The 19,590-nt window shown below is 38.3% G+C and overlaps 1 protein-coding gene across 1 annotated transcript; it reads right to left on the bottom strand.

Annotated features, from left to right (window-relative positions):
* Window positions 1-1,702: 1,702 nt before the first annotated feature.
* Window positions 1,703-16,953, bottom strand: LOC138370077 (2-aminomuconic semialdehyde dehydrogenase-like). The gene is made up of 10 exons (XM_069333874.1): window positions 16,523-16,953; window positions 15,453-15,627; window positions 14,384-14,584; window positions 13,521-13,732; window positions 12,318-12,488; window positions 10,103-10,197; window positions 8,123-8,202; window positions 7,176-7,347; window positions 5,122-5,331; window positions 1,703-3,637 (listed from the first exon to the last, which is right to left on the bottom strand). The coding sequence occupies exons 2-10, from the start codon at window positions 15,620-15,622 to the stop codon at window positions 3,488-3,490; spliced, it is 1,461 nt and encodes a 486-aa protein (XP_069189975.1). The 5' UTR covers window positions 15,623-15,627; window positions 16,523-16,953; the 3' UTR covers window positions 1,703-3,487.
* Between the last annotated feature and the right edge of the window lie 2,637 nt (window positions 16,954-19,590).

The raw sequence follows: 19,590 nt of genomic DNA, 5'->3' as shown, positions 1-19,590 counted from the left end.
AGGGTACTATAAATGCAGCCCCTTAGGTAAATTCATCATACGAGCCCCTCTTCTTCCCTCATTCTGAATCATGCTCATCATACCACCCTGCATCCCCCCCCCCCACCCACTAGCGTGGGCGCACTACACAATCCGTGGCCCAAAAGGAAATGTATATGTTTATCTCTCAGAATGTTCGGTAATACGTCTATTGCTTGTGATATGTGTCTATATATGTATTAACACGATGTACTGAACGGGGTGAGAATAGCTTGAGCTACCTCATCCCTTTGTGTGTATTTTACCTCAATAAACTTATTACAATTTCAATCTGTGGCCCAAATTTATCTTTTCACTCATATTTACATCTAAATATGTTGAAGATTTGTTGTTGGTCTTTGCCTTAAGGCTAACTATTACCGCCACCACAAGAGCCCTAATGACCAAGTATAGCGGGTACACCTATCGCTGCCACCTGACACACAGCTATGTTTTCCCTAAATACATAAAATATCAACAATAATAACGAATAACGTAATATTAAGTACACACGGGAATACTACTCTATATTATATTATGATTGATTAAATTAAACAAGTATGGCTGTAACACATATACCCACAGCTAATCTTTATGAACCATGCCGATCGGCTGCTCGTCGTCAAATGACCACATTTTATGGAGTGAGACTCCCGGACACTCGACTCACCCTTAGTTGACCATAATATCAAAACTGTCAACCTGTAATAGTTAAGCTTCTGACCACCAGAGGCGCTAAGGCTCCCCCCCCCCCCCCCTGTTGTTACGCTATCCATATAATGATTGCTGTCACTATCATTACAACAGAGAAATCATCCATGTTCTCAAGTGTATATATATATATATACGACAATTTAATATTTTATGAGTAGAGGAAATAGTGTAAACAATTATACATGCTTTTGTTTTTAGTACCAAATTATCTGACAGATTTTTCTAGTCATGCAGACAGCAAGTCACAACAACGTGGCTGAACATAACATTTCACACCCAACGCATACATTTGGAAATGATATAAGTTTTTTTAATCCTTCCAGTACCACTGTTAAGTCGTGTAAAGAAAAAGTGCCACTATATTATAGTGGGGAGCTGGTGGCTGAGCGGACAGAACACTGGGTGTGTGATCCTGTGGTCATGGGTTCGATCCCGGGCGCCGGCGAGAAACAACGGGCACAGTTTCTTTCACCCTGATGCCCGTTACCTAGCAGTAAATAGGTACCTGGGAATTAGTCAGCTATCACGGGCTGCTTCCTGGGGGTGGAGGCCTGGTCGAGGACCGGGCCGCGGGGACACTAAACCCCAAAATCATCTCAAGATAACCTCAAGATATACCTTCTCAGCTTTCACCTCACATTCTTTCTTACCTTGCAAATTGACTTTCTCTACACGACAGGATATTGCAACAGGAATAGTGGATACTGTAGCAAGAATAGGGGGGGATATTATTCAGCAATAGGGGATAGTGTAGCAGGAATAGGGTACAGTGTACCAGAAATAGGGGATATTGTCGCAGGAATAGGGGATCTTAATCAGTAATAGGGGGATACTATCGCAGGAATAGGGAATCTTAATCCGTAATAGGGGATACTGTAGCAGGAATAGGCAATATTGTAGTAGGAATAGCAACGTTACCAATGTAATGTATGATTATGTTACGTTTATTTGGTTGATTAGATACACAAAGTTTAGTGGTTTTGATATTTATTTAGTAGTCTTGGTTACAGCAGTCGGTTGTTAGCAGTGTCGTACAAGTTGAGACGAAGCCTAAAGCAGAGCAGCTTTTTTTTTTTAACAGAGACGTGGCCACACATTTACAATGCTAAGCAGCATATATACATTTTCTTCTGTCCTCCATGGACAGGGTTAGAGATATGTTAACCATAATGTTCAGTGTTTTATTGAACACTCAACCACAGAAGGTGATTGCAGTGCTTATAAAATGCTAAGTAATTATCAAAGAAGGCACCAAGCCGTATAAAATGCTAATCTAACCTACATACATAAATACACAAATTAACGTCTGCCCTACATAAACAGTGTTCGATGTGTCTTTTTTCTCTACATAATGTCTTTAATGTGCATTTACAAAGGTGAAATGCAATTCTGACCAGCTTCCATATATCCTGTATACACATACATATATATACATACATTTATGTCTCTCCTACTTTGACAGTGTAAGGTAGCTGCTATATAAACTAGTGTGTTATTAAGCACCTAACCACTGAAGGTTCGTATGTGCCTTTTTCCTGTAAGTACAAAATGTATATTGATCATTGCTTCAACCTACAATGCAATCCAAAAAGTGGAGTTTTATTAACTTCTTTTTCCATACTAAACTGTATGGAATACTTTAGGCTATCAAGACCCTCGAAGTACCTATGAAGTACCTATCTACATTCTCGAGATCTTCGTCAAATATAGTGAAAACATCAACATATCTGAACCAAGCTCTGGGACCTTTCCCATCAATTACTACTGTGGGTACTAACTGTGCTTCAAGAAAACTCCATATATAAATTTGCAAGATTAAACATGAATAACAATAGCATTAATATAATAAAACTATTGGCCTATGGAGTTGATTTAACTTCCAGACACATAATTTTTAATTAATCTTAAATGATTTGTGGCTATTTATGTTTGATATTATTATAAATATGCACTTTACTAGTAATATCAATTAAATTTGCAACATTCACCAAACAGTTGGTGCTGAAAAAGTTCCAAGTTTGCCAGCTATGGTGAGCCTGTAGGGGACTGATCTTCTGGCATCTCTGTAGAAGCAATTTAAACTCCCAGCAATGCTCCTAAGGGGCTGAGAGGTACTAGGGGCTGAGAGGTCCTAGGGGGCTGCAAGGTACTAGGGGCTGAGAGGTCCTAGAGGGCTGAGAGGTCCTAGGGGGCTGAGAGGTCCTAGAGGTCTTGCATCCTGCACACTATTATTCTGAACATTGTCCCATTGTTTTTGTGTCTGTTGTTCATATATATATGGTTAGTTCAGTGTATTTATTTTCCTTAACCCCTCTTCTGAATTGTTGACATTTAGTTCATATTAACTATATATTAAATTAATTATGATTATATTAATGATATGCTAAATTAATTATGTATTAAAATGTAGGTAGTATAACAGCAAATAACATTCTAGCAAATTCTGGTAATTTTCTGCCTCATTTTGAATTACAATTTGATAATTTTACATCCTAACAATAAAAAACTTGTATCAATAATACAAAGCTATATCATTTAGAAGTACTGTACTGTAATGTTATTTTAACATTCTATGGCAAAATCTACCTGGCAGAATGTCAATGTTCATAAAATAAACAAAATTTTTTTAAATTGTTACAATACATAATTACAAAAAAATTTAAGAAACAATTCATATACTGTACTTCAGATTTTGTTTTTAATATGAGTACACTAATTAAATGAATATATAGGTTAAAAAAATTTATTTTTTACACTAAGAGATTTTTGTGCAAACTGTCTTGCACTCTGTGAAAAATTCCAGAGAGTCCTGAGTGCCTTCACGTCCCATCCCGCTGTTCTTGACTCCTCCAAAAGGCATATCAAGGCTTCGCACAAGCCAGCAGTTTGTCCACACAGTCCCTACCTGAAAGAATTCAAACTGAATAGTATAGATATCATTATTACCCCATTTTCCACATGCATGGCTTTTGCTTTTTGGGAGGCAACAGCCAAGAGAAAAAAAAGAGAGGAACAGTTCTATATAAGACAAGGTTAAAGATGTTGCAAAATTACACTTGTTTATTCCCCATATCTTACTACATAGCATCAAGGAGAATCACAGCAGCACCTATCACAGGAGGTCAATATTAAACAAACAGTTGCATTTATAGCAAAACAGCACCAGCATCAGTTTCTGAAGCTTAACTTCTATAGCAGCCTAATACTGTATTAGCGGCAGTCCCCGAGGCGTAGCGGCAAGACGCTCGCCTGGTATTTCGCGAGTGCTTTGTCCTGGGTTCGTATCCTGGCCAGGGAGGATTTGCTGGGCGCCTCTGTTTAACCCAACAGTAACATGGGTACCTGGTTGTTAAACGATTTGGCGGGTCGTATTCCGGGGAGCATATGATTAAGGACTTGCCCGAAATGCTATGCATGCTAGTGGCTATGCAAAAATGTAAGAACTCCTGTATAATAATAATAATAATAATAATAATAATAATAATAATAATAATAATAACAATAATAATAATAATAATAATAATAATAACAATAATAATAATAATAATAAAAGCTCAGGAATCAGGCTCTGTTTCAATATGAAAAGCACAATTCTAAGCAAGTACATTTACAATGTACTATATAAATTTATGAACATTTACTGTAGTTGCTTCTGCTCCTACTCATTTTTCTCATTCTCAGCTATGGGCAGATTCATATTTATACATATTCAGATTTTTATTTATACTGTATATACAATAATTCTTACATTCTTGTAAAGTTACTAACACGCATAGCATTGTATAGCCTGTATCTATAATACCTATCCTGTATAATACAGGATAGGTATTATATAATACCTATCTAGAATATATGTATAATACCTATCCTGTATTTCTTCTCAAATGAATGCTTTTTATTGATTGAAGCATGACTTTTGTAAGCCATGAATTATTTATAGCCTCTTAGTGGTGACTTGTTTAGTAATCATGGGATGGTGAATTTTGTACATGCTTAGTTTATGAAGAAATGTTTGCACACCTACACTGATGTTTTCCACGCTATAGTACTAAGTTACACCTCCCAATTTATGTTGCTGACAGCCTAAACAAAGTTGGTTACGGAAGCTTCATTGTATTGTATCTCTGATATTCTGAACTGGATTAAGCTTTTCACCAGTACAGGTATGTACTTCCCATGCACTGGTTAATATGACCCTGCAAAGACCAGGGATATTTGACAGTGCCATTGTTCGAACGTTGTACTCCTGACTGTTCATGAATCCTATCTATAACCGATTTGTACCTTAAGGACCAACTTAATGTGTCTGCTCAGAGAGGTACTTTTTATATTGATGCAAAGCCTGACTTTTATTTCAGACTGAAAATAAACAATTCAGTTATGTCTCACCTTAAGTTTGTGAGCTACACGGTGTGCCACTCCTAGGTTTGAAGTCCAGACAGATGCACAAAGACCATACGGTGTATTATTGGCACGATTAATTACTTCTTCCTCGGTGGTAAAAGGAACAACACATGTCACAGGTCCAAAAATCTCTTCTTGCATGCAGCGAGAATTATCATCCAATCCTACGATAACAGTTGGTCTCATGAAATATCCCTGAAAGTGTAAATAAGAAAATGCCTTCAAGTTAGAGCAAATATGTCTTCATGCAAGATTGAAACTACGTATATATATTTTGGTGAGAATGGGAATATAACTTCAGATGAGAAGGTTAAAAAAAGCCTGCAGGTGAGAAAGAGAAAAAAATGTGTGTGTGTGTGTGTGTGTATATGTAATCACCTGCATTTACCCGAGGGCCACTATTTTTCTAGTGACCTCAATGGGGACTGAAAGTTGGTAGCTTAAGATCCCCCCCCCCATTGTTCTGATGACTTTTTCAAGCTGAATTTGAAATGCCATTGTTCTGGCATTTACAGCTTAAGTGAGTAGGCAGTTCTGTGGGTTCATAGTGTAACTCCATGGGTGAAAAAGCATCTCCTGTTTTCTGTCCTACATTGTAGTTTGTTGAGCTGGAAACGGTTTTTCTCTTCTTGTGTTACATTTAAGCTTTTGAAGATGTTGTCTGCAACTTGTTCGGTATTTTAAAGTGTAATTAAAATATGATAGCTATGATCATGATGTTCCATGTTCTTGATGTTCTAAATTTAAAAAATCCTCATTAGGTTTGCCAATTCATGTTACAATTTTATATGTGATTATCATATTACTGTACCTCTATTTTTTTCTGATCACAATATCAATATTTAACATATCTAATACCTCCATATTCTAGTTTAGGTCTCACAATATGCAGGTGTAATTGTACATTTTGAGTGTAATTTACACTTAGGTAATTACACCTAAGTGCACAGGATGAGAGCTACACTCATGGTATCCCATCTTCCCAGCACTGTCATATAATGCTTTGAGGCACACATGCATGCATGCATATCTGGTATATACACTACGTCTTAGTGTGGGGAAAGAGGGACACATTTATATGATATATGCACTATGGCTGTTACTTTATTTATTATGCACCCAATACCCCATCTTGTAAGTGGTAATTAAAAAGGTAAGATGCATATACATATACAGTAATGGCTTCAGGAAACGAGCCCCCAGTTTTTTTAAGTCAACAAACTACAACACATATGATCTATTTGCAATTACACCATTCAAATGCATGGGTTACATAACAATGAGTAGATTGTATATAAGATGTATAGAACATTGTAGAAATTGTCAAAAATGTGATTGCCACAAGGACTGGGATAGCTATCTACTATGCAACTCTCCTATTACCCTGTAATATTCAAAATTGAAAATTATTTTACACATTAACAAAATGAGTTGCATAATGTACTTCCAATATATAATACTGTAATATACTGGAAATCATACAAAATGACATTGCAAGATGTGTGTTACTAGTACAGTAAGTAAGTACTGTAATTATCAAAAGAAGACACCAATCCTGGAAGGCCATGTAGCACCATCAAAAGTAGTGTTTCTAGCTATTGTTATAATTATAAGGTGTGTGTGTGTGTGTGTGTGTGTGTGTGTAGATAAATTGTAAAAGCTAATGTAAAATATCCACCAAAGTCTGCTTAAGACTTCTTGTGCCTCTGTTATCCTTTTGTGCCACTTCTCGCAAACTGAGAATGCAGCACATAAGAGACTAGAGATGCCACTGGTACTGGTAGCAACAATTAACAAGATGCAGCAGGTACCTTTCACAAGTTTACTAGTAGGTCAAAATTTTGAAAGGAATGGAAAAAAACAGATACGTATTTTGGTGGGACAGTAAATCATCATAGGTCAGTTGAAAAACGGGCTGAAAGGGTGCCAGAAGGTAAATACAGTAGTATGAATGAAATAGAAAAACAAATACAGCAATAATTCTTTACAATCTCAAAAAAAAAAAAAAAATGACAAGTTCATAGAATAGAATTGCTTACATTTCTGTTCTCCTCTTGAAGAATACAAAGATCCACACCCTCACCACACAGAACTGTACCACCATCTTCAATAGCATAATGAACATAACTGCGAACTTTATCCAGGTGAGCTTTTGAGATGAGGGCTCCCATGAACATGTCATCATTTGATGGGTCTCCTACCTGCAGCTCCCTGAAACAATATTTCCAAACAACATAATGTGTTAAGTTAATATTAACATCAAATTTCAGAGTAACATTTAAGAAAACATTTAGATTACAATACTTCAACACCATTTCCAAAGACAAGAATTTTTTTTTCTGCAGGAGCTGTATATCATTTACGGAATAATCATGAATAAAACAATCTTATCATCCCAAAATGACAGCATTTATAGTAACTATTGATCAAACATACAAAAATGGATTGTTGCACATACAAAATTTTATTAATTTTAATACAATTACTTTTTCAAAAGGGCACGAGAAAATAAGCAACAACCATACCTAAACTTTCTTAGCCCTAGTACAACACATATATATATAATATGTACAGCAAAGATGGTGTATATTATGCCTAAGACAGGTTAGGCTAGGTTGTATAGTTACTATTTAACTTCTTCCGAGTATTCCGATAGCACAAAATTTAAAAAAAAAATTGCGTACAATACTCCATTTTGTATGTCTGATCAATAGTGTTTACTATAAATACTATCCATTTTGGAAGATGTATTTTAATTTAGTACTACTGTAATATAAGAATGAAACCCAATTGCAGTACAGTAATTAGAACAGTAAAAATAATGCAGTACATAAAAATAATAGTACAGTAAAAATAATGCAGTAATGCAGTAATAAAATTACTGCATTACAGTAATTTGGATTCCTACCCTTAAAATATATTCTTAAGATAAGCTGCATAACAATACAAATTAAAACTTTAAAATTATACTTGTACCTGTACTCACTTTGTAACTTCCACAAACTTATCTAAGAATTCTTCATAGAGTGGTTGCTGAACAAATATTCTGGAGGTACACAAGCACACCTGAAATAAACAATTCATTACTTTAACAATCTAAAATTAATTCTGTACAGTATATACATTACCCGACATTTTAATGTATTAACCACACTAACATGTGAACACCCATGTCCTATTGGAAATTAAATGTGCAACACATTATAATCTAGAAGAGAATGGGGGGGGGAATGAAATGGCTCATAAACCTGACTTCAAGAGAGGACTAATGCTAAGGAACTTGCTAAGGAACTTAGCAAGTTTTTAAATTAATTTGATTGGAAAGATTTTTTGTTAGGCAAAGAATAAAAAAAAACAAGAGAGAGATTTATGCCAAATTTTATAATACAAGTGATAACGTCGTCGTCCCTTCATTTTCTAGTGTGTGGTTTGGTCAACATATTTCAGCCATGTTATTGTGACTCCTTGTCTGCACAAGTGATGATATATGATGAAGGTACAGTACACAAATAATTATACCAAAATGGAGATGCAGAACTAGAAATCAGGATTGGTTTGATGAATTGTGAGAAGGCTAGAGAAAAAAATACAAACAAATTTAATCAGTAAAGGAGGAGGCCTAACTCTTAAACATACCAGTAACACAAACAAGAAACTTCTATAAGGCAGCAAGAAGAGAGGCAGTAAGAAACTTTGAGAAATGGATAGCAGACATATATGAAAAGAAACCCAGCCTATTCTATAAGTTCATAAAGAGCAAGTTGTATGTAAAGGATAAAATCCAGAGAGTAAATGCAGACATTAAGTCACAATGACATGGCCGATGATATGATGACCAAACCACACATCAAAAGATGAATAAACGATGACGTTTCGATCCATCCTGGACCATTAACAAGTCGAGTGTGAGGGAGAAGAAATGAACGGGCAAAAAAATAAGGAAAGAGTGAGATGAGGAGCAGGTAAGAGAAAAAGGTAAGAATAAGGTGAAAGGTACAAATGGGATGAGTGTAATAATGGGATCAAGGAAGAATGGGATGGGGTAAGAATAAGTGGAGGGGAAAAAAAGGAAAGGAAGGGGGGTAGGCTTAAGTAGGTCATGTTTGTTAAGAAGGTTTGAGCATTTAAGTATTTACTGTGAAAGGGAAGGGTCAACAGCAAGAAAGCCAGGACTCGGGTGCATGTTGGGTTGGTTGTGCATCAGAGCCGATTCGACAAGATGGTTGTGATACACAACATACCCAACATAAACCTTAGTCCTGGCTTTGTTGCTGTTGACTCTTTCCCTTTCACAGTACATACTAAAATGTTCTAACCTTTTTAATAAACATGACCTGATTTAAGCCTAACCCCTTTTCTTTTTTACCCTTTTATTCTTATCTCATCCCGTTCTTATTTGATTGCATTATTACACTCATCCCATCCATAACTTTCATCCTATTCTTACATTTCACCTTACGATTCTCAGACAGGACAAAAATCGTTTGGCACATTTCCTTTCACCTAAAGTTCACCTAGTATGAAATAGGTACTTGGGAGTTAGGCAACTGCTGTGGGGTTCCTGTCCCTGACAAAATGAGTTAATACCAGAAAAAACTCTAGACCAGATACAGCAATAACAGGGGAAAAACTACAGACCTGCATTAAGCTATTAGGACAGATTTTGAGGCACAAGCGCTTTCAATGGGGAATGTTAGCAATAGACAAGAGTTGGATGAATCTAACATCATGAAAAGGAGACCAATTTGTTGACCACATGTAAATTTACTATCCAAGGAAATAGCACTCTTAGATCTTATGCTAACAACAGAAGAGGGCCTGGTCAATCAAATCCAGGCAGAAGAAAATCTCACATTCGTGCATCCTAACTATTCAAGGAGACCAAGACAGAACATGGAATGAAAGTTATAAATTAAGAGTCATAGATAATAAAATGAACAAATCTGGTATACAGTATCGTACCTACCTCTCCTTGATTGGTGAAAGAACCTCGCTTAAGTGCCTCAATACAAGAATCCAAGTCGCAGTCATTAAACACCACAGCTGAGTTTTGCCACCCATCTGAAATATACAATAATCACCATCAAATAAATACCATAACTCTATTGTAATGGAAAAAGACCACCTTATGCTCCTGTACAATGGCATCTCCCAAAAAATCAGCACTCCATCTAATGGATTCCTATTAACAATGGATCATGTCCATCCAGTTAATTTTACCTCAAGATATTATAACAAGGAAAAAGAAAATCTTGATTCCAGAGGAAGAATGTAATCCAGATTGTTAGTTCATTACATGTAATAATTTACATCAAATTGTATTACTGTATTTATTTTTTTCTATATTTTGCTTTTTAATTTGTAAATCATATAAATTTTCTAAATGTTTTACCAAGCTTAATGTGCAGTGTATAAAGTGAACAAAGAAGTTTGTGGGATTTATATTTTTAGGTGGTATATAGCCTGCCTGGCTTGGTGCCTTTTTTTGATAATTACTTTATTTTTTGGCATCCAGACCTACTATGAACAAACACATTGATCATGCCTGTTGCTTGTATTTGTTGTCAAACTTCTTGATTCTTGATTCCAGCATTCTCATTGGTTTTCCTTCTGATATATAATTGTTTGAGAGTTAACACCAAATATGAGGCAGGAGAAGTATTGGTAAATCAGACAAGGGTAAGAGGACTTCAGGGTCTTGGTAGTATAGTTGGGTTCATTTTCAACTCATAATTGAAAATCTCGGGTTTGAATCCTGGGCAGGACAGAAATGGTTGGGCATGTTTCCTACCTCCTAATGCCCATGTTCACCTAGCAGTAAACAGGTACCTAGGAGTTGGGCAACTGTTGGGAAGGCGAATACTGAGAAGTCGGTAATTCAACCTTGGGGGGGGGGGGCCCCCCTCGACTTAAGCTTAATTTATGTACATATACAAGCTGTCTGTCCTTGACAAAATTATTATTATTATCAGATTGCCGAGTTATTAGAGAAACATGATCGAAACTGGAAACACAAACACCTGGCATATGATTAAAACATTGGTAATAGTGCCGTTCCCGACACAGAGATTTATGGAAGCAAATCATATAGAATGTGAATAAAAGAGAGCAATGGTGGAAAGAGTATCGACATAAAACATTGAAACTGTCTAAGTACTGTACAGTATATGAATTTGGATGACACTGATTACCAGTGAATGTTAAAGCATTGCAGCCAAGGGCTGGCTGTAGCTGAATGAATGACAGTAGTCATGGACACTGAGGACTTCAAAACCAATTCAGGGTGACTGCAATGGTTTAACAGGTGGCATGATATACCATAGTACTTTAATTGCATTTTGCTGCCTCTGGGTTATCATGGCCAGCCTGTCCTACAGAAAGTTAAGTGAATAAATTATTTGTTCATACAGAATTTATTTTATGCATAATTATTATTTATATGTCCACAATCATTATCTATTTTTCTGAATATGCTGAAACATGTATTACATAAGAACATTTCTGAAAATTGGGGACAAATAACTAAAACTTTTAAAAAATCCAGAACAGATATGAAATGATAAACATGGATTTTGGAGGTGCCACTGAATAATGAAACCTGTCATCAAATAATATGTCCTCGTTTGGAATTTTCATTTTGTAGAGGGTCTGAGAAAGACGGGAAATCCAAATTTCTAACATTTCCTAGGCCTAGTATATACTAAATGCTTAAGGCTTACGAATGCATATGTTAGGCCTAAGATTGCTTATTTAGGCCTGCAACAGGTAAATTCAGATTAGGTTTATGGTTAATCTGTCATTCCATCCAATGATGCTATAGCTTTTATCATTTCAGAAAGATGACTTGGTATATATTATATTGCTGGTAGGGACAGAAGTCAATTATTTATATACTATACTGTACAGTATATCTAGCTGTGCATGTGGTCATCAAGCCAGTGCTGGCCTTAACCTGGCTGCCTGAATGACAAAAACATCAGCCACTGTGCAATGCCATTAATGTACATGTAGTACCAATAAGAAAGCCAATAAATTTACAGTTACAGAGTTTATCCATAATTTACAGAATACAGTACTGTACTGTATTGTACAATATACTAAGTTCAAAGCCCTATGAACCTGACTGATTCTTCTTCCCTTACTGCAAGTACATCTTATTAAAATAAATGTGAATACATCACTCACTTCAAGCGATAATTTCTTGAACATGGGAGAAGCGACTTCAGCAATGTGTCTTCCAGTGACTGTAGAGCCAGTAAAGGACACTAGGGGAACATCAGGGTGAATTACAAGAGCTTCCCCTGCAGATGAACCGAGCCCAAATACCATGTTCACTACACCAGCAGGGAAATCTGCCAAAGATACATAACGGAATATATATATATAGTACTGTATTGTATCCAGTTTCATAACCAATTACAGGCAGCCTACGATTAAAGCTGTACAGTATTGGAGAATGACGATTCGATGGTATGCGGGCAAGCAATTTTGTAGCAAGGTTTAAAGTGTGCAGGTGAATTTTGATAGTTCAGTACACAAGTTAAGTGCAGATCGGCACTGATGATTGCATAATACATGGGGGTCTTCCACATTTACAGCAACGTGTAGAGATACAAAATACTGTACACCACAACTCTTGTTTCATTATTTTTTTTTATTCATAACATAACAGATAACAGATTCATAACATGACACAGTAGCATAATAGACATTAGGATAATATAGCATGGGATTGCTGGATTGTTTTAAAGCATAGGTTAGACATAATGTGAATTAATTTGGGTGGATACAAGTAGGAGCTACCTCATATGGATCAATAGGCTCTATAGTTTCCTTTAATCTTATGTTCTTTCTGTGTTCTTAAATCATTTCACATTCCAAGCATTCTGGACTTTATTATGTACTGTTAATTTTGGCTGGCAAGTGGAAGGAGTATAATTATTAAATGTTAAAATAGGTGTTATATTGATAAAAAGAGTGGGAAACTGAACTTTAGGGTGTTTCTTGAGCCTAACCTTATTTTTCCTCTATACCATTAAGTTTGCACAACCTGAGGTCTGTCCGGATCCATTAGGAGTCCGGAAGCACCGAGCTGGTAGCTAGTCCAAGTTTTACATATAACTTGCATACGCTCTGGTGCAGGTAATGGAGTTTTTCACCAAACACAAAATAAAATCATAACAACATGATATATCTATGAGAAAAATATACAGTATCCTGCACCAGAGATACTCATAAATATATTATTGTGGTTTAATTTTGCATCCTTGATATATTACCGCTGCAGTGTTTTCCACAGCCTTGAACATGTTTATACTGTATTGTATTAGAACTTGACATATGTTAGTTTCTGTAAAGCTAGTCCATAATGGTAAAAAACTTACCAACTTCTTCGAGAATTTTGCAGAACATGTAGGCAGTAACAGAAGTCATTTCTGATGGTTTAACAACAACAGTGTTGCCACACATAAGGGCTGGAGCAAGCTTGAAAGTCAAGAGATATAGTGGCAGATTCCACGGAATGATAAGACCAGCTACACCCACAGGCTCTCTGATGGTGTAGTTCACAACACCTGCCTCTGGCTGCATATTTGACCTGAGTAAAATTAAATTTATCATATCAAGGGTCTAGTAGTACAGTTGGTTTCATTCTCAACTGACAGTCGAGGATCTCAGATATGATTTCCGGACAGGACAAAAATTTGAATTTACCTGGTTGGGCACTTTTTTCACCTAATGCCTCTGTTCACCTAGCAGTAAATTGGTACCCAGAAGTTAGGCAACCATTGTGGTGTTGCATCCTGTGGAGGGTAAGTAGTTTAACCTTGTGGGACGAGGGAGACCTCAGTACAAGAATAAACATTTTGTTTATTCTTGTTCACCTAGCAATAAATAGGTACTGTACGTGGGCATGAAGCAGCTATTGTGGATTGCATCCTGGTCAAGGTCAGATGGCCTTAGAAGAATCTCGGTAAGCTTAACAGGCTTCCTGTCCCTCACAGTGGGAAACCCTTTGAAAGGTCAAGAACAGTACAGTCCATACCTACAACACTGTACTGGATGTGTATCAATTTAAAAGCTTAAACTTTTCTGAAGCATCAGAAGTCATCTGTTCCTATCCCCAACCTATGTAAAAAAAAACAAAAAAAATGATTTAAGGCAAGGATGCAGCACTCATATTTTAAAAGCTAACTATAATTTCTTTTTGTACAATATCTTTTCTCTTTTTTTTTGTCACAAGACTTACGTGTTGAGTTGGTGAGGAATGGTGTGGGCAAAGTGTCTGAGGTTAAGCACTGCCCTGGGAATATCCATAATCTTAGCAAGCCACACAGGTTTGCCCTGGTCCTTGGATTCTGCCCTAGCAAAGTCTTCCAGCCGTGATTCAAGTATATCCGCCACCTTCAAGAGGTGGTTTGCACGCGCTTGAGCAGACAGACTTGACCATCTGGAAAATAAATTGTAAATAAGGTTTACACGGACCAGGCCTATAAACCTACTGCATAGCTCAAGAATTCTGAATTCAAAATGTAATACCTGAACATATTTTTTTAGTATAAAAGTCTAAGCAAAGTGAAAATGCTGTTCATCAACTTTATTATTTATATCAAAATACTAGTATACTGTATTATTTTATCTATTAATGGTGTGATCTCCATGCTTGGATGTCGTAGTCGGGATGATGATGGTTCACCAGAGATTTGTACAGCTAAATAACCACTTTAATTTTCTTTTAAATTAAAGGTTCATTTGATTATTCCTATTTTCCCTTACCTCAGCTCCTACTTGCTGAGCAAGTTGATGTGGTAGTCATGATGTGTATTGTAATACAGTACTCTACATAAGGTCTGGCATTTTTCAATATTATGAAGCACTTGCCATTCTTTTGACTATTAGTAGGCTTCATATAGGTTGTTTAACAAGGCCTCAATGTTCAAATTCAAAAAGTTCCCATTTTGCCATAGACTTTTGTGTCATCTGCAATATAGATAATGTGATTTATGATTTTCTCATTTATAGGAGCCATTAGGAGAATTCAAACCTGCTCACTTGGTACTCCCAAGCCAGTGCCCAAGACCACCACAGCACGACATAAACAAAAGCCGTGCAACCCAGGACTCCACTGAATCCTCGAAGATTACAGAGGCTTACAACTGAAGCCCAGTCAGGGTTTTAAACTGCATGAACTAATACTGTATCAGTAAAAATCCTAAGTTGAATAATTAAGATCTGTTATCCATGTCTTATAATTAATTTAAAAGAATTTGTAAAACAGTAAAACATACATTTAGACATCATCAGCATACAAGACGTACTTTGGAAAGGCCCTCTTGGCAGCTGCCACACCAGCCTCAACCTCAAGCATGCACGAGTCTGGTATCTTGGCCCAAACTTTCCCAGTGCTAGGATCATAGGAGTCCAGTAGACGCTTGCATTGCACCATCGTCCCAGCAATGAAGTTCTCTAGGGGTGGCATTGCATCCATTATGCCTGGGGATAGATGGGAAGAACAATATTTAGAAAATGGAACTGCATGTCTACTTCTCTTCCTGTTTATTTGGTTATTTAGTTGCTTAGCTCATAAATATTGCTTGCTGCGAGCCTCCAAACCTGATGATGGGTTTGGGTCACCTAATTGTGTTTGCAGGGAATAAGCTACAATTTTCCCCCGAATACGACCCGCCAAATCATTTACCGTTCCCACTAAACGCCGGGCGAGTGCTCTGACGCTGTGCCACAGTTACATTAGATATTAGAATATTAGTATAAATTACTCAAACATCTGCTACAACCCTGGACCACATATGGACTAATATAACAGCTCCCCCCCCCCCTTTGTCTCTGATATAATCACTGATAGAACAACCAATCACTATCCTACCTTTCTCTCGGCAAACATGGATATAACACCCTTGGTTACCAATAAACTTACCTTTAGACTACACAGAAAACCAGCAATAGGGAACCTCATAAATGGTATCTGTGCATGGAAATACCACAGCAAATTACCTCAAGTCTATCAGCAAAAATTTGCTATGAGAACTATAACAAACTCTGTCTTCTGACAACGCACAGCCCCTCTGTGTAAGTCCCTTAACATGCTAAACATACACTCACTCCACACATTCTCATGTGCTATCTTCTTCTTCTTGAGAATAGGTGCAGTTTGCATGAAGGGGTGTGCTATCTACATGTACAAAACCTTGTTCCTGAATGCTAATTTTTAACTGAAATTTTGTTTTGATAGGTGTAATAGAACCCATGAGCACAACACCAGAAATAAATATCTCTGATATCTGCAGAGTCAAACTGTCATACATTTATATTTAAATATGTGTCTGCCTCCAGTATCTCCTCTCTCTTGGTGCATTACTTAAGTACTCACCTGGCAGAATTTGCCAAATCAAGCTCCAGATCTTGGGTTTCACATTTCAGTTATCCATTATCTCTTGTAAAAATCTGACCGTATTTATTATTATCCCAGAGCTTAGTCATCTCTCGTATCAGGAACGGTTGAGGGCCACAGGAATAACAACACTGCAAACCAGGCATGACAGAGGCGACCTCACATTGTTGTTGTTGATTTAGGGGCGACGACGATCGTGGGATGGGATGCGCCCCGGCGTACCCGTTAAGGGTGAATCGCGAAGCCAGGAAAGGTGAAACGCCAAGCCAAATCGCAAAACGAGTGACGCCAATCACTGGAAACTAATATGCCATACGGCAAATAAATGCACAGACGGATGAGGGCAGAGCAGAAGCCGGCCGCCCACCACGGATGAGGGCAGAGCAGAAGCCGGCCGCCAACCACGAATGAGGGCAGAGCAGAAGCCGGCCGCCCGGCCACCACGAATGAGGGCAGAGCAGAAGCCGGCCGCCCACCACGAATGAGGGCAGAGCAGAAGCCGGCCGCCCACCACGAATGAGGGCAGAGCAGAAGCCGGCCGCCCACCACGGATGAGGGCAGAGCAGAAGCTGGCCGCCCACCACGAATGAGGGCAGAGCAGAAGCCGGCCGCCCACCACGAATGAGGGCAGAGCAGAAGCCGGCCGCCCACCACGGATGAGGGCAGAGCAGAAGCCGGCCGCCCACCACGAATGAGGACAGAGCACAAGCCGGCCGCCCACCACGGATGAGGGCACACCAGGAGCCCACCAAGACCCGCCAACCCCCGGCACCTCTCGGCCAAGCTGGCCCCCGAACACCATCAACCTGCCAGGAGAACCAGCCAGTACACGTAAAAAAAAAAATCTATCAGCAATCCTGTGACCCAAGGCAATATGTGCGCCAGGCGTCGTACAATCGGACCGCTGAAAAGGGATGCCAAACGGCAGTAGCAAAGCCAAAACGCGAAAACAAGACGTGATCCAGCGGCACCCAGGTGGAGGTACAGGCGCTCAACCCAGCACCTCAGCTTCCACCAACCGATCAAAGACTTTCCAGTCATACTAAATAGTGGCTTCTCCCACCAGGCGACCCAACCTTCACAATGGAGCCCCACAGGCACCTCCGCAGCCCCTTGCATCACGTGCAGGCATTAGCTCTGGTCTTATTAGACTAGCAGAGAGGCTTGCCGGACCCAACAACCATTGATACGTCAGGGAACTGAACGCACTGTACCTAGCCAATGGCCTGGACTACATCATAACCCCTGACGCAAGTCTCACTCCCTCCCTTACCACACAGGGCACTTCCTCAAGGTCGACTACCGAGTCGATCTCATATCAGACTTCGGCTCCATCGAAGACCCAGGCTGCACAAACAGCAGCATCTTCCACTCCAGCCCCACAAAGATCCCACCATCATCATCTATATCATCATCCATCATCATCTATTTAATATTGACCTCTGCGAGCCTGAACACCCCACTGCTGTTAGCTTCCTCAACTGTATGAATTCCTGCTTCCTCATACCCTTAATCACTAGACCTACTAGAATCACTGATAGCACTGCCACGACGCTCGATCACATCTGGACAAACATAACCTCTCCGCTTACTTCAGGTATAATCATCGATAGCACTACAGATCATTACCCCACATTTCTCTTAACTAACATTAGCAAACCACCTCTTGAGTCAAGAGTGATACGTTTTAGACTACACAATGAAACTGCTATAGACAATTTTATAACTGCTGCTGATAATGTCAACTGGGAGTCCGAGTTAGGTAACATAGTGGACATCAACCTAGCAGTGCAATCTTTTCTTCAAAAAACTCTTAGCCTTTATAATACCCACTGTCCTATGCTTACAAAACAAGTCACAACCAAAAGGCTTAACAATCCCTGGCTTACAAAGGGAATACTTAAATCTATTAATAAAAAACATGACCTTGAGAAGAAGTATAGGTTAGGAATTGTCTCCAAAGAATTCTCAAAGAATTACTCATTATTGCTGTCTAAGATAATTAGACGAGCCAAAACTAAATACTACGAAGATAAATTTACCCAAATAAAGAGCAACATTAAACAAACTTGGAGAACAATTTCTCAAATATTGGGATCAAAGAAGTCTTTAAATAACAAACCGACTCTCCTGTCTAATAACGATGGTCAGCTTTCAGCCTCTGATTCTGCTATTGAGTTCAATAGGTTCTTCTCTTCCATTGGTTCATCCCTTGCAAATGATATTCCATCTTCCAGTACAGACATTAATGACTATCTTTCAGGTAACTATCCACAGTCTCTGTACCTAAAGCCTATTAATTCCACTGACGTCAATGAGATAATCCTTTCCCTTAAAACCAAGTCTGGTGCCCTTGAGGAGATACCAACTTTAATTTACAAAAAAGCCTTCAGATCTTTAGCCCCTGCTATTGCTTTGCTCTTCAACAAGTCACTTGAACTCCAAACCTTCCCAGATATTCTAAAAAAAGCGAGAGTAACGCCTGTCCACAAATATGGTAATCTCACAGATGTTAACAACTACAGACCTATATCTATCCTGCCAAACTTGTCAAAAATTTTTGAAAAACTAATCTATAAGCAGCTTTACTCATATCTAGCCAAACTCAATATACTTAGCCCTTGCCAATATGGCTTCAGACCCAAAAAAAAGCACTAACGATGCACTTATTAGTATGCTTAACTCGATTCATACAGCTCTTGATAAAAATGAGTTCCCTGTTGGGTTGTTTGTGGACCTGCGTAAAGCTTTTGACACTGTCAACCACCAAAACCTTCTTCTTAAATTACATCATTATGGAGTCAGAGGACACTCCCTACAATACCTTAAATCCTACCTTACTGACAGGCTCCAATATGTTTCTGTGAATAATACAATTTCTCCCACCCTACCCATCAACATTGGTGTTCCCCAGGGCAGCATACTTGGCCCTCTCCTCTTTCTCATCTACATTAATGACCTTCCAAATGCCTCCCAACACCTCAAACCAATTCTATTTGCTGACGACACAACCTTCATTTACTCCAGTCCTGATCCCCTTGCTCTAA

Source organism: Procambarus clarkii, chromosome 30 (assembly GCF_040958095.1).
Source record: "Procambarus clarkii isolate CNS0578487 chromosome 30, FALCON_Pclarkii_2.0, whole genome shotgun sequence".
NCBI classification, from domain to species: Eukaryota; Metazoa; Arthropoda; class Malacostraca; order Decapoda; family Cambaridae; genus Procambarus; species Procambarus clarkii.
Note: the sequence above shows the minus strand (reverse complement) of the source record. Positions and strands in the feature narration are given on the sequence as shown.